Source organism: Neovison vison, chromosome 1, assembly GCF_020171115.1.
Source record: "Neovison vison isolate M4711 chromosome 1, ASM_NN_V1, whole genome shotgun sequence".
Lineage (NCBI taxonomy): Eukaryota > Metazoa > Chordata > Mammalia > Carnivora > Mustelidae > Neogale > Neogale vison.
The window spans coordinates 26,434,630-26,448,349 of NC_058091.1; the positions used below are offsets into that span (position 1 = coordinate 26,434,630).

The 13,720-nt window shown below is 45.8% G+C and overlaps 1 protein-coding gene across 1 annotated transcript in view; it reads left to right on the forward strand.

The window, feature by feature from the left end:
- LOC122904254 (prolyl endopeptidase) overlaps positions 1–10,298 on the forward strand; it is a 116,862-nt gene extending 106,564 nt beyond the window's left edge. Inside the window, exons 12-15 of the mRNA XM_044244837.1 lie at positions 1,081–1,175; positions 4,138–4,269; positions 6,667–6,823; positions 9,554–10,298. Coding sequence (XP_044100772.1) covers positions 1,081–1,175; positions 4,138–4,269; positions 6,667–6,823; positions 9,554–9,848 — 679 coding nt within the window. The 3' untranslated portion in view covers positions 9,849–10,298. The remainder of the gene's footprint in view (positions 1–1,080; positions 1,176–4,137; positions 4,270–6,666; positions 6,824–9,553) is intronic.
- Positions 10,299–13,720: the final 3,422 nt, after the last annotated feature.

Here is a 13,720-nt window from a genome sequence, read left to right on the forward strand (position 1 = left end):
AAGTGGTTATTAATCCTGCTCCACTGGGACTTGAGAGATGAGAAAGGAAGGGTACCTGTACCATTTTTATCCCAGAACCCAGCAGATATGCTGCGAGCTTCTGTAGAGACCATCAGGAGTACATGAACAGTGCTGATGAGAAGACCCAAGTGACTGAGAATCTCTTTGGCCAATCCACTTGTGTGGTATGATCACCTCCCCTAATTCTCCTTTTTTCTGAGTCCTCAAGACCCAACAAGTCAGCACTCAAGGCCTTCTAGAACCCTAGGTCACAGAAGCCTGCATTTACCCAGCTACTAAGAGGGAGAATGATAATTAATTTTAGCTAGCAGAAATGATGGATGTCATTTAGCACCGTTAGGGTCAGAGTGGAAAGAGGAAGAGAAGACAAAATCCACATTTCCCAAAGGACTTACTTAATGGCTTTGTGCTATAGTTTCTTCTGCTTATTTCTAGAAAACTTTCTCCAGTCCTGAGCCCTCCACGCTTCCTTTCTGGACCATGTCCCTGGTCTCCTCAACCCCCTCACACCTTGTGTTAGTTACCTAGTTCAGCATCTAAATGCCTGTAAAACTGGAACGCCTCTTTAAAACCCCAGTTTCAGCAACAGCTTTATTCTAGCTTGAACAATGAGGGGAGAGATTCTAGAAACTGTGAAGCAGGGACCCTACTGAGGATTCCTGCAAGCCCAAGCCACTCACTCAAGGGCTGTGTCACGTGGTTGGAGATACTCAGTTTGCCAACATTAAAAGACAGATTCAGCATGAAATGAGAGCTTCTGGTTCTTTCTCTCTTTGCATTATGACCTGTGTATTCCCACTTCCTATCGTAAAATATTTACCAGCACAGAAAAATGAGATATATTGAATGCATATGAAAATGTATGAACTTTGCAGTTACATATTAATCAGAACTTTTATATTTTGCAATTTAATCAAGTGATATAAAACTACCGGATTCCTATTTCAGTAATATTACATGTGGAGTATCTTTGGGAATACATTTTTTTGGGATAGAGAGAGACAGCATGGTCCGTACCAGGTGGTTAAGGGAAGCTTCATTATTTGAACTGTTTCTCAGTGTGTCCAGGCTCATCTTTGTGAGACACATGGGCGGCGTCCTTGCAGTGGCCAACATCCGAGGAGGTGGCGAGTACGGAGAGACGTGGCATAAAGGTGAGGTCGCTTCTCTACAGAAACACAGCATAGCCACCAGGGTGTTTGAATGAGCGGCCGGGATTAGGAGCAGACAGGCGTTTGGGCTAGACAAGCGAAAAATAAAGGAGATGTTCAGGCATGTTGCAGGCATCACGGCTCCTCTAGAAACAGCTCCGTTTTTTTTTCAATTTTGTTTTCCTTTGTACTCTGTTTATTTTAATGAAGTACACACTTTTTCAGAAGCATTCCCTATAGAGCATCATCAGAATGGGGTTTTTAGGAATGTGTGGGCCCATTTTTATCTATCACGGTCAGAAGTGGGTCTGCCAGGGCACTTTTTGGCATTTATTCGATCTCTCCGGAGTCAAGACCAGGCTCTCTGGTTAGCATTATAAGGCCATCTCCAGCCAGGTCATTTTGTCTTAAAAGGAGCAGCCCCAAATAGAGCTTTCCTGTTCCCAGACCAAGCATCCTTTTGCTTGCGTTCTCTGATTTCCCCGATGTTGCTAAGAGGTAGTATCCTCCTAATATTACGACTGTGACTCTGTCATGCGCAGGTTTTAGGCTTGAGAGCTCACTTGTTTTTCATGATTCAGTCTCCGCTCTCCAGCCTCCTGAAGCGTGTGTTCACTTCATTGGGGATATTACTTCCATAGTAAGCGTCATTCCCTAGGCCGTCCATGTTTTGTGTTTCTTTCTTTTCTTTTCTTTTTTTTTTTTTTTTAAGTCTTATCCCTTCCTTTTCTTTACATATGGAGCACATCCTTTCCCCCAGCCTTTTGTGTCTGGAATTCTTGACTAACCAATAGCCACAGGAGGGTGTGGGAATGCAGCCCCAGGCTCCTCCCCACTCTCATCATCTGCCATCCCTGATCAGAAGGCCTCCTGGAACAAAGGTAGCCTCCAGGCCCTGGCATTGGTAGGCAGCATCAGGCAAACGGGGTCTTCTCCCACAGTAGGAGCAGCAGACCCACATTTATCCACTTGTTCCTGAACCGGAGGCCAAAGGCTGTGGTTTTCTGCACCAAATCCAGTCTGCAAAGATGAGGGTAGATCTGTAAAGAGATTTTTCATACATACCTGTTAGATGTCAAGATGTAGAAAGGCCAAGCCTGACCCTCTGAACATGCAGCAAGCACCGCAAAGGCTGACATCCGACAGCACACTAGCTGCTCGAGCATCTCAGCGAGGATGAGTGTTTCTTGTTAACACTTGGGCTCCGCACCTGCGCGCTGTCATCAGGGCGACTGCTCCCAAGTGTCATCCCTAAAGACTTAATCAATTGTCATTGTATAATTTTGACCCTGACCTGATATTAGAGTTAATTACATTAAAATCATACTATGATATTAAGAGATGATCAGAGAAAAATAATCTCTACATCTCATATATTTATGTTCCAATTCCGTATGTGAAGTCTGGACCGCCTAACACACATCATTTACTCGTTAAACTGTTTGTGACATACTTACACACACCCCTGCATGGACTCTTGGTCCCGTGGCCCTCTCCTGGAGAACCCAGAGTCTTCTCCATAAACCCCCTCTGGCCACCAGGTGTGCATCGTGCTGTGACAGGCGCCAGTGCCCCTCATCTCTGTATTAATTAACCAACTTAATTATCTAAAAGCCCGGGGGGGGGGCAGTTTGGAGCTTGAATGAGTCTAAAAGTAGACTATCTATTTCTAGACTGATTGATAAACTTTCTCCAAATTTAGGCAGTCAAGGGGCCAGAAATGGATTTTTCCAGTTAGACCCATATATACTAAACATTGATAGATCTAAATTCCATTCTGTTTATGGAGTTTAAAATTTGATGCTCTTTTAAAAAATATAGTCATATACCCAAAATGATATTATTCCTGGAAACTAAGTAATTCTAGCTGTTCTAATGCACTGATAATTTCTTATTAAAATTTTAATAACATTTGTTTTGATATGAAAAAATGTCTTCGGTAGTACTGCTCCATCTTCAATTGAATTTCTGCAGAAGTGGTTAGTCTCCAGTATCTAATTAGACCCATGTCTGTTTTTTGTTCATGTCCCAGGCAGTTACTTCAGACGTCTCTTCCATTGAGGGCACGTCTTTGGCTTTTGGCCTTTACTTTCAGATATTACAAGACCTTACAGATGTTCTTCTCTTTACATAATTTCTTTGTTTGGCTTTATGCACCGGATGAGAAAATTCAGATTCTCTGGGAAGATGGCTCAGATCTTAATTTAAGGATTCAGAAACCGTAACAGGCTGCTCTGTGCACCCCCATCTCCCTGCTTCACTCTTGCTTACTACATTCTCTAAATAGGGCGAAACCAAGTACCTTATTTCTCAGCCATACCGTTTCCAACTCTTGCTGAGGGGAGGGCTGAGGAGCACCCCTGTGAGCTCACAGCCATCCGTCCCTGAGATGGGGTCCTTGCTCACTACACAGAAAGGCTTGAGCACAGCTCAAGCTTAGCCTCTTTAAAATCTAGGTTCACGGGGTACCTGGGTGGCTCAGTGGGTTAAGCCTCTGCTTTCAGCTCAGGTCCTAATCTCAGGGTCCTGGGATCGAGCCCCACATCGGGCTCTCTGCTCAGCAGGGAGCCTGCTTTCCCCTTTCTCTCTCTACCTGCCTCTCTGCCTACTTGTGATCTCTGTCAAATAAATAAACAAAAAAATCTTTAAATTTTTTTTTAAAAATCTATGTTCTTTTTGGTTACCTGCATTCTTACTTCCATCATCCTCGTGGTTCTCTGGCACAAGCGATCAGGTCCACCCTGTGGACTCGTGACTGTGGTGTTAATGAGTTTCCATAATGCATAACAAAATTTTAGTTGAGGCATTTCTTCTAAATGTGGGATTAGCCTGCTGTGCATCAGTAATTGATAGTTGAAACTCTGCCCTATCATTTGAATTCCCTTTACGTGAAACTTCTATTGCTGTTGTTTTTAAGGATTTGCTTCTTTACCGTCTTATTAATTCACACTTCGGCACATTGCAGGTGGCATCCTGGCAAACAAACAGAACTGCTTTGATGACTTTCAGCACGCGGCGGAGTATCTGATCAAGGAAGGTTACACCTCTCCCAAGAGGCTGACTATTAATGGAGGTTCAAACGGAGGCCTCTTAGTGGGTGAGAACTGGATTCGATCGTACTTACTAGTTTACACTCCTGGGGTTTTCGGATGCACTGTTCGTAGACAGCTCTTGACTTTCTTTGGCTCATGGGTGGGAGCAAGGAAAGCAAAACCCGTTTGTATCAGGGCATCTGATAAATGACACAGAGTGACCTAGCTGAACCCACGGGACACAGGCTTGATTCGTGATAGCCCGAGAGGCTGTCCACAACCCCCCCCGCCCACCCCGTTCTCTTCGGGGCTGCACACTGGGTGGGACCCCAGCCCCACAGACTGGGTCCACAGCTTCCTGGGGTTCAGCCAGCACAGGACTGAGCCTGAGAACCCCTGTGATTGTGTTACGCAGAACTTGTAAGAAGTGATCACCACTAAGCATTGTTGAACTACCCGTGCTGTGGGTGCAGAGAGGAGTGGCGAAGGAGAGCCAGCTAGCGCGCGGACGCACGGCGGACAGGCAGGAAGTCGTTCGTGGTATTAATTCACACTCGCGGAGTTCCCTGTGTGCCCGGCGCAGCGCTGAGCCCTTCGCGTGCGCGCTCTCGTTTGTCACGCACGCAGCTTGAGGGACGGGAGCTGGTAGGAGTCCCATTTACCAGGACCCGGGGGCACAGAGAGCTTGAGTCGCTTGCCTGGTGTCACACAGCTGCAAAGTGGTGATGCTGGTTTTAGATTCTGTTCCTTCAACCTGGTGGTACGGCCTCTAAGTAGCTTTTCCTCATTTGGGATAGTTAATGACGTTTTTCCTTAGAATGAACATTTATGGTAGCCTGGACTTTGCTTGCTGGGCCCTCCATCCAATGGCATTAGGACATGAGGGGCCATTGTACAAAGGTAGGCTCCACTTGAAACACACGTGAAAATCCACTGTTTTGGAAGGGGGGGGGCGCATATTCACTTGTTTCCTTATCCTTGAAATATACTGAGTCATTGCAAAACCTGAACACCTGTTCTTACTCTTTACCCCAATAGAATATAGTCTTAAAAAAAAAATTCCCCATGTAGGTAACATATATATGTCCAAAATAATTTGTTGAAATTTAGAAAGGGCGTTGCTAGGTTTCAAACAAAACAGACTAACACCTCTGCCCCTGTGGAGCTTTCGTTCTAGTCAGAGGCAGACAACACACACCAAAGGACCGGAGGCCAGCAAGGGCTCAGAGTGTTCTAGCAACGGAGTAGAGGCCCACGGCTGGCTGCTGCTGGGCACAGTGAGTGAGGGAGAATGTCCGGAGAGGTGGCAGGAGGCGAAATCAGGCAGAACCTCAGAGCCAGTCTGACAGACCTGGTTTACTCTGGGAAATGTGAAGCTTTTGGGGGAGTGTCATAAGTTGACTTGTTTTTTAATGGGATCGCTCTTGGACTGATCGTGTTATGGTGTTAAGGGAGGCAGGAGAAGAAAAGTGGGCACCAGGTAGGAGGCCTCTGTCCCAGGGAGCCACGGTGGTGGGTTGGCCCCGGAGTGTGGCGATGGAAGCTGCAGGAAGAGGTCAGATTCTGGGTAGTTCTGAATTTGCATGCGGACCATACGCAAAGTGTAGAAGAGAGGAACGAAGCGCAAATAAATCTAAGATTTAATGGGAAAGGATATTGAAAATACCATCTGATTCCAGTAGTGGGAGAGCTGTTCAGTAACGGACTGTTTCATCCAGTAATTCCTTTATATTTTCAGCTTATTGGTTTACATCTGTTGGCAAACCTGGTTCCTTGTTCCTTGAACAACTTGCAAAAAATGGATTTCCCTTCTCAGGGTGCTGAAGGCTTATTTAAAGGGATAGATTCCTGCCCCTCATATCTGAGAGAATCCGGGTTTTCCAGGGTAAGACTCAGGATCTGGTATTAGGAATAAGCACTGAACTCACAATCCGGGTGTGAATTGGGTTTTTTGCCAGAGGTAGGAGACGTCCAGATTCCCTTGACTCACTGTTCGTCACACCAGCTTTGATGGGACTTCCTCCCGTAGCATCCCTACCTCCTTAGCCCAGGTTCCCTCACACCCCACAGCCCCTGAACTCCCCCCACAGGGGAGGTTCCCACACTGTAATCACTCTTTCACTTAACTTTCCCACTAAAACCTTCACTGATCTGACTCCAGCGCCAGGCACGTGGTGGGATGTTCAGTAAATATTGACTTATCCAAGCAAAGAAATACATTTATGTAACAAGTATACGGAGATGATTATTTTTAAAACAGGACAAGAACGTGTGCCAGTAGTGGTTAGAGCCTGTGCTGGCTTATGGGCCCTGCCTTGGACTGTACGAATAGTTCTTACTCACAACACTTCCAACACCAAATGTATGGGGGTTTTTCTCCACAGCAACCATTTGTTGATTTGTCTCTATCTAGATGTTGAATGACAGACTGCCTCCTTTTCCATTCTTTGTCTTGGTTTCAGCTGCTTGTGCAAATCAGCGCCCTGACCTCTTCGGCTGCGTTATTGCCCAAGTGGGAGTAATGGACATGCTGAAGTTCCATAAGTACACCATCGGCCACGCCTGGACCACTGACTATGGGTGCTCGGACAGCAAGCAACACTTTGAATGGCTTATCAAGTAAGTCTCAATCCATAGCGATACATGTGGTGCATGTCGCTAACGATTTGATACACTACTCAACAGTCAGAAGGATAAGTGTTTGACTCTTTGTCCCTTTTGGGGTCTCCTATTTGCATATCATTTACTGCAGAAGTAGGGGAAGTGATGGGAATACCTATTTGTCTTCCTTCTTTTGATCTGGTCTTTAACAAAAACAACAAACTGCAGAGATGTGACAGAATTCTAAAGATGTCCTCCCACCCCCAGATTCCTGTCCCCTGGTCTCTTCAAATCAGACACTAAGCTGAGTGCCACTGGGAAGGGACTTTGCAGATTAAATTAAGGTTACTAATCAGCTGACCTTAAAATAAGGCGATAATCCTGGATTACTGAAGTGGGCCCTAGTCTAATGACAAACCCTGAAAGACAGAGCACTTTCTCCGGCTGGAGGCAGGGGATACAGCAGAAAGGGAGGTCAGACTAGAAGAGGGAGAAGGGCTGGCTCTGTCATTGCCGGCTTTGAAGATGGAGGAAGGGGGCTCTAGAACCTGAGAACGGCCCCCAGCCAACAGTCATCAAAGAAAGGGAGACCTCAGGCCAATAACCACATGGGAACGGAGTTCTGCCAACAGCCTGAATGAGTCTGGAAACAGATTTTTTTTTCCGCAGAATTTCCTGATAAGAGCCCAGCCAGCCAACACCTTGATTTCAGCCCTGAGACCCAGAGCAGAGAACCCAGTTGAGGCAACCCAGACTTCTGGCTGACAGAACTGTGAGATAAGAAATCTGTGTTATTCTAAAAAGCTGCCAAACTTGGAGTAGTTTGTTACCATAGCAATCAAAAACTAATAGAAAAAGGTGTCAGTGTACTTTACGTCTATGTATGGGATTTTAAGAAGCAAAGAGAGATCTGTGCAGGTACATTAAATTTATTTTGTTCTCTCAGTATAACCATATCTATTTGAAACTGCAAATCACGTTATTAAAATATTGTACAACTCCATTCCTATCCTTCAGCTGCTCTGGCAAGACCAGTGGGAAAATGGCAGACATTTAGACTCTCGTGACCACAAGCTACATTCTTTCTGGCTGTTCCCTGTCTTCACTTCCCACGTGCAGGGGGTTGGGGACCGACATCAGCAATTAGAACTGCCCATGTCCCGTCCTAGTCTTCCCAGTCGACTCCACGTTTCATTACAATTATTTCTCCCATCAAGCTGTTTCTTTCATTTTCTGTGATTTTTGTGGATTTTAGCTCTTCAACTAAAATGACCAAAGTTTTATCACTGAAATAACCTCATCGACAAATACCAGTAAAAGCTAAATAAGAAGCTGTCGTTCAAATTAACATAAAGAAAATACACGATTAGGGAGTCTCATCTAAATTCAAAATACTGACCGAATTGTGTATCAAAGGCAACAAAATATTCAATGGAACCTAATACTTTTCAAATTAATTTGGGAAAGAAAAGTAACTTAATCTTCCTCTCAAGTTGTCTGTGGTATTCCTACTTTAGACTTTACTTTTCCAACCCCGCTCTCATGGGGCTGTATTCTCACCCCCGCTGCTCCCGGCAGAGTACAGTCGAGCCAGAGCGGCCCGAGTGGGCAGGAGCTGCTCAGACCCAGCAGCTTGTCCCATGAAGCACCGTCTGGAGCTTAAAGCCCTCCTCCCGCCCAGTGATGGAGCTGGATTTCCACATTTGGGAATAGCTTGGATAAATTTTCTGCAGAAAGTCTCAGTTTTCCAAACCTTTTTTCCCAAGAACTAAACTTGATCTAGAAGGCTGGGGTTGATCCAAGAACACTCTGAAATGAGATCAGAAAACCGATCCATTGCCACCCCAACCCTATCTATTGGGAGGCTGTACTCCAGAACGTTCTAGTCTTGACTTGATTAACTGAGCAGAAATTTTGCTGTTTTTGATTATTTACCCGCCAAAATAAAACTCTCCTAAAATAGCCGATTATGTTCAGTAAGACTGAACACTGAGAAACATGACGTCCATATTGAGTAAAATGTGAAGAAGAAAATCCAGAGACCCCCTCACTTCACTACTACTATCAATTACTGTTTAATTCGACCAGACTTTTATTCTTAAAACCCTTTTGTTTCCGTACCTGAAAAGTTGTACTTGAGAAGGTGCCTCCCTGCTCCTCTGCCAGCCTTGTCACCGTCAGCCTAAGGCCGTTTTCTTTCTGCCCAACCTCGAGAGCCAGCCAGAGGCCCAGACAGGATACAGGTTCTTCCTGGGACTGCCTCGCTGAGCCTGCAGTAAATGTTTTATAGATGTAAAGGGGCAAAAAGTGGCCGTATGCTTCAACAAAAGAAAGGCTGGCACCAGTTATACCCACGGTCAGTGGCTTAAAGCCCATCTCCTTGGTAGTAGTGAGAAAGTCGGTCTGAAGAATGCAGAACAGTTCAAGACGCAAGTGTGCACCTGCAGTTAGGGTTCTCAGCAGCCCCAGGAGTTTCTCCTTTACCCAGCCTTCCAAAGCGGGAGCCACATCCGTGATGCAGCTCCCCAGTTTGCCGTAGCCCGGCCAGCTAGGACCTCCACAGTGCTTCACGCAGAGGCGGCGGTGGGCACCTGGGTACTAGTCAGCCACGGTTATTGCTGGTGAAGTTAGGTGGTCAACCACAGGGCTTCCTGTGTCCACCCACCCACCCACCTTCCTTGATCAGCCCCGTGGACACACCACTCTGCCTCTACCATCTGGCCCCACGAAACTGCCTTTGCCTTTCAGATACTCTCCGTTGCACAACGTGAAGCTCCCGGAGGCAGATGACATCCAGTATCCGTCCATGCTTCTCCTCACCGCCGACCACGACGACCGTGTGGTCCCGCTCCACTCCCTGAAGTTCATCGCCACCCTTCAGTACGTCGTGGGTCGGAGCCGGAAGCAGAGCAACCCCCTGCTTATCCACGTGGACACCAAGGCCGGCCACGGGGCCGGGAAGCCCACAGCCAAAGTGATCGAAGAGGTCTCGGATATGTTTGCGTTCATAGCGCGGTGCCTGAACATCGACTGGATTCAGTAAACGACTCTCCCGCTCCCTCCTGACAGCCGCAGAAAACCTCAAGGGCTTTCACATCGTCCACACGGAGAAACCACTGGGCGTAATGCTTCCCCACACGGACACCGTTCCTGCACTCACAGACTGCAGTGGAACAGAACTGCTGCGGGAATTTTATCTTTTTTAGGCTTCTCCTTTTTAGCAAGCCCTTGGTGTTTTTTTTTTTCCACCCTGTGCAGGCACATGTTTAAAAAAAAAAAAATTAAAAAGGCATGTTTGGATAAATAGCTAAGTGGCAGCCAACACATTGTGAATATTAGATTGCTGAATTCAGAGTCGTAGTCAGGCCTCCTTCATCTAGAGCACTCAGTGAAACCTGCTTCTATAACCATAACCAATATATCTTCGAATGCGAGAACTTTCTCATGAACAAGACCTCTTTGCAACAATAATAAATGTTATTTAAGAATGGGAGGCTTTGTTTCTGGTTCCTGTGTGTTGAAGGGCCCTCATTCTGGATCATGTCACTTCTCTATTGGAATAAGCAGTTCGCCGAGCACCTGGGTGCCTCAGCTAAGGCACGTGCCTTCGGCTCAGGTCAGGATCCCAGGATCCTGGGATTGAGGCCCACATCAGGCTCTCAGCTCTGCGAGGAGTCTGCTTCTCCCTCTCCCTGCTGCTCTCCCTTCTTGTGCTCTCTGGCAAATAAATAAATAAAATCTTCAAAAAAAGTAAAAAATAAATGTATACCACCCCCCCTAAAAAGTAGTTCTTTCCATATACATTAGTTTCCAAACAGTGAAACCCTAGAATATTAGCACTGAGAAGAAGGTGCGTGCATCCATTCCAGCTCCCGTGTTTATGGGGATGAAGCGATTAGAGGCAGCTCACAAGCTTCGGTATTAACTAATTAGCTGATCATGGGAGCGAGGGCTCTTTTGATTTGGATACTTAACGCCGAAAAAAAAATTGGACCAGAAGCTTCAGATTATTAGCCTACCAATCTGGTTACAAAGTATCCCTGGACTTGTGAGCACCTGGCATATAAAACCCACATAAGTGAACGATCCAGATACATTTATCCAAACTTACCTTCAAATCAGAAATTTCAGCATTTCCCAAGCTATTCTTGCCCCACAGACTACTTAGAAACAGTCACACCTAAAACAGTTTTGGTCCCTTACCTTTGCCACCTCAAATGTTTTAAGAGGAGGATACAGCATTCCTCAAACCACCGTGCATACAATCTCAAGACATTCACTCTCCTGAAATACTTCCTTTAGGCATCAGTTTGGGAAATGCTGATCTAATTTATGAAAAAAACATTTCTTCTTCATCTTGCTTCAGATGACAAAAATAACTCCTCTCGATTATGTATGAAGTATCTTAACCTTTAAAAGGCTTAAAAGATTGCTTCATTGTTCCACTAGTTTGTCCTTTTCCAGAGAAGTCCTGTCTTCCAAATCATACACATTTGTGCTTTTCTTTAGCGCTCTACGTCTCAAAATGTGGCCTGAAATCAGACACATGGTTTGCCGTCAAGTACGTCACTACATATCAACAGAGCAGAAAGCTGGCTACTTTGGTTTTTCTCATCTAGAATCATGTATTCTAGTAAAGTGTCATTAAGTGCTGCCTACAGTGTGGCTGTCATTGAGCCTGGGATGCACGTGGTTGCCTCCCCGCTGCCACCCTAACCCAGAGGAAAAGGGTGCCTCGCCTATCTGTGCTCATGGAACCGATATCCCCTCTGCCGAGAGATGCAAGCACTGGCTAACTGTCACATACCGGCCGACCAGCAGGGCAGGAAAAAAAAAAAAAAAAACTTTTGCATAGATGAGCTAGAGGCAGCCTTTTTCTTAGACCAGTGGTTAGTCTGAGATCCAGGCAGCTGAGTTGTTTCCACTCAGTCCAGAACATGTTCAAGCATGCACAGAATCTAGCCCTACTTTCCCACTGAGGTCTCCCACTGAGCAATAGAAAGTGAAAAGACATAGTGAGTAGGGGTTCAGCTTCAGGAAAATTCACTCAGGCCCAGGTTCAAATTCCAACTCTCCTCTTGTAGGTGGTAATTAGGAATAAACATTATAGTACACTTACAAAAGTGCCTACCAAAAAAATTGGCCTCTAATTGGGAGTTCTCTTTCCTAAGCTAATTTTCACATCTAGATTTAAGCAGGACACCTGAGCCCACAAACCGAGGGTAGCTTTTTTAAGCCTTGAACACTAGAAGCATAGGAGATTGGCTCCTTCCCAGATCTCCAGGGCCTTCCCTATTAGATGCCGCCACCCTCTATGTCCAATGCTCTGCCCTTCTGCTCTGTCCTATGTTGGTCTATGGTGTTTGGGGGGCGGGATGGGGAAGCTGCACGCATTGTACAGATAGTCTAACTTGCCACACAGGCCACAGTATTTGCTACCTTAGTGAAATAAAGTCAAATTTCTGACTGTTAATGCATACACATCTGGAAGAGTGTAAAAGGTGGCAATTTCGGTTTCCTAATACTCCCACTAAAACTTAGCCAATTACATAGAAATGGTGCTGCGGGCTGGAAGGTTAAATTTCAGCTAAGAAAGCTTGTCACCAAGCTGTCTGTATCTGAGCCAGCCTCGGGGAGTTCCCCAGGACAGAACATACAGCCATTGCCCAGAAAGGTCACGAAGACTCAGAGGGGTGAAGGACAGGAGGGAAAGCTGTGAGCGGTCTAAAAAAGCATTGGACTGGAATAGGGTGGTCAGGCCAACAGGATGAGGGCTGGGGCCAACGAATAAGGAATATTTAGCCATGTTCTCCATCCAGTCATTCCAGGGGCTGGGGGTAGAAAATAAAGCCCTGTCTTTGTGAAGTTCACACTCCAGAAGGAGACAGATGATAAATGATTTTACTGAGTCCCCTGTGCCATCCAGCCCTTAACACTCGGCGTATGGTTGTTTGTCCTCAAGCAACCTTACAAACCACATGCTACCCTTACCCCAATCTGGCAAAGGCCCAAGTTCCCCAGCCAGGAAGCAGGGCAGTAACCCCAGTAGCTGACCCCTGGAGTCTGCACTCTTACCCACTGGTGTACTAATAAGATAATAAGAGGGCTCTCATTCCAAACCATGACACAGGAAAGTCCTGAACTTACCTCCTCCCACAGATGCACTGAATCTACAGCTATATACAGAACATTTTCTGGAAGAAACAAAAACTAGTTGAGCAACTCCTACAAATTGGGCAAATGAGAAAAAAGCCCACATTGAGACAGGAGAAGCTGAGACCCAATCTTCCCATAAGTACCCTATACCCCCAGCATGGCCAGCACAGTCACGAAGGAACTCACAACTCAGAGCTTCTCCCTGAGGAGTGAAGGATCTGGACCCCACATATGGTACCCCAACTTTTAAGACCTGCATCTAAGAGACGGGCCCCCCAAAACATCTAGCTTTGAAAACCAATAGGTTTTGTGTCCATGAGACCCACAGGCTATACCAAACTGAGAAACACTTTCATTTTCTGTAGTCTACTCACATTTTTTATTTGAAGGACTAAAAGTTCATGAGAATATAGAACTTTCAAATCATTTAAGATCTCTCTTAGCAACTTTCAAATGTACAGTATATTATTATTAACTAGAGGTACCATGCTGTATGTGACATCCCCAAAATGAACTTTTAACTGGAAATTTGTACCTTGTGACCTCTTTACCCACTTCACCCACCAGAGAAGTAGTTCTTAAAGGGCTCATGCAGACTGAGCTACCCCCACTACCCAATCCCCCCACCCCCCGCCAGAGCTCAGCAGAGAGGCAGCCAACTGAAAAGTGTCCAGTCTTCCTATGAAAGACACCTGCTTGCTCATCTGAAAAATCTGACCTGAGGGAGGGGCAGGCTTCTAACTTAACACACATCTATCA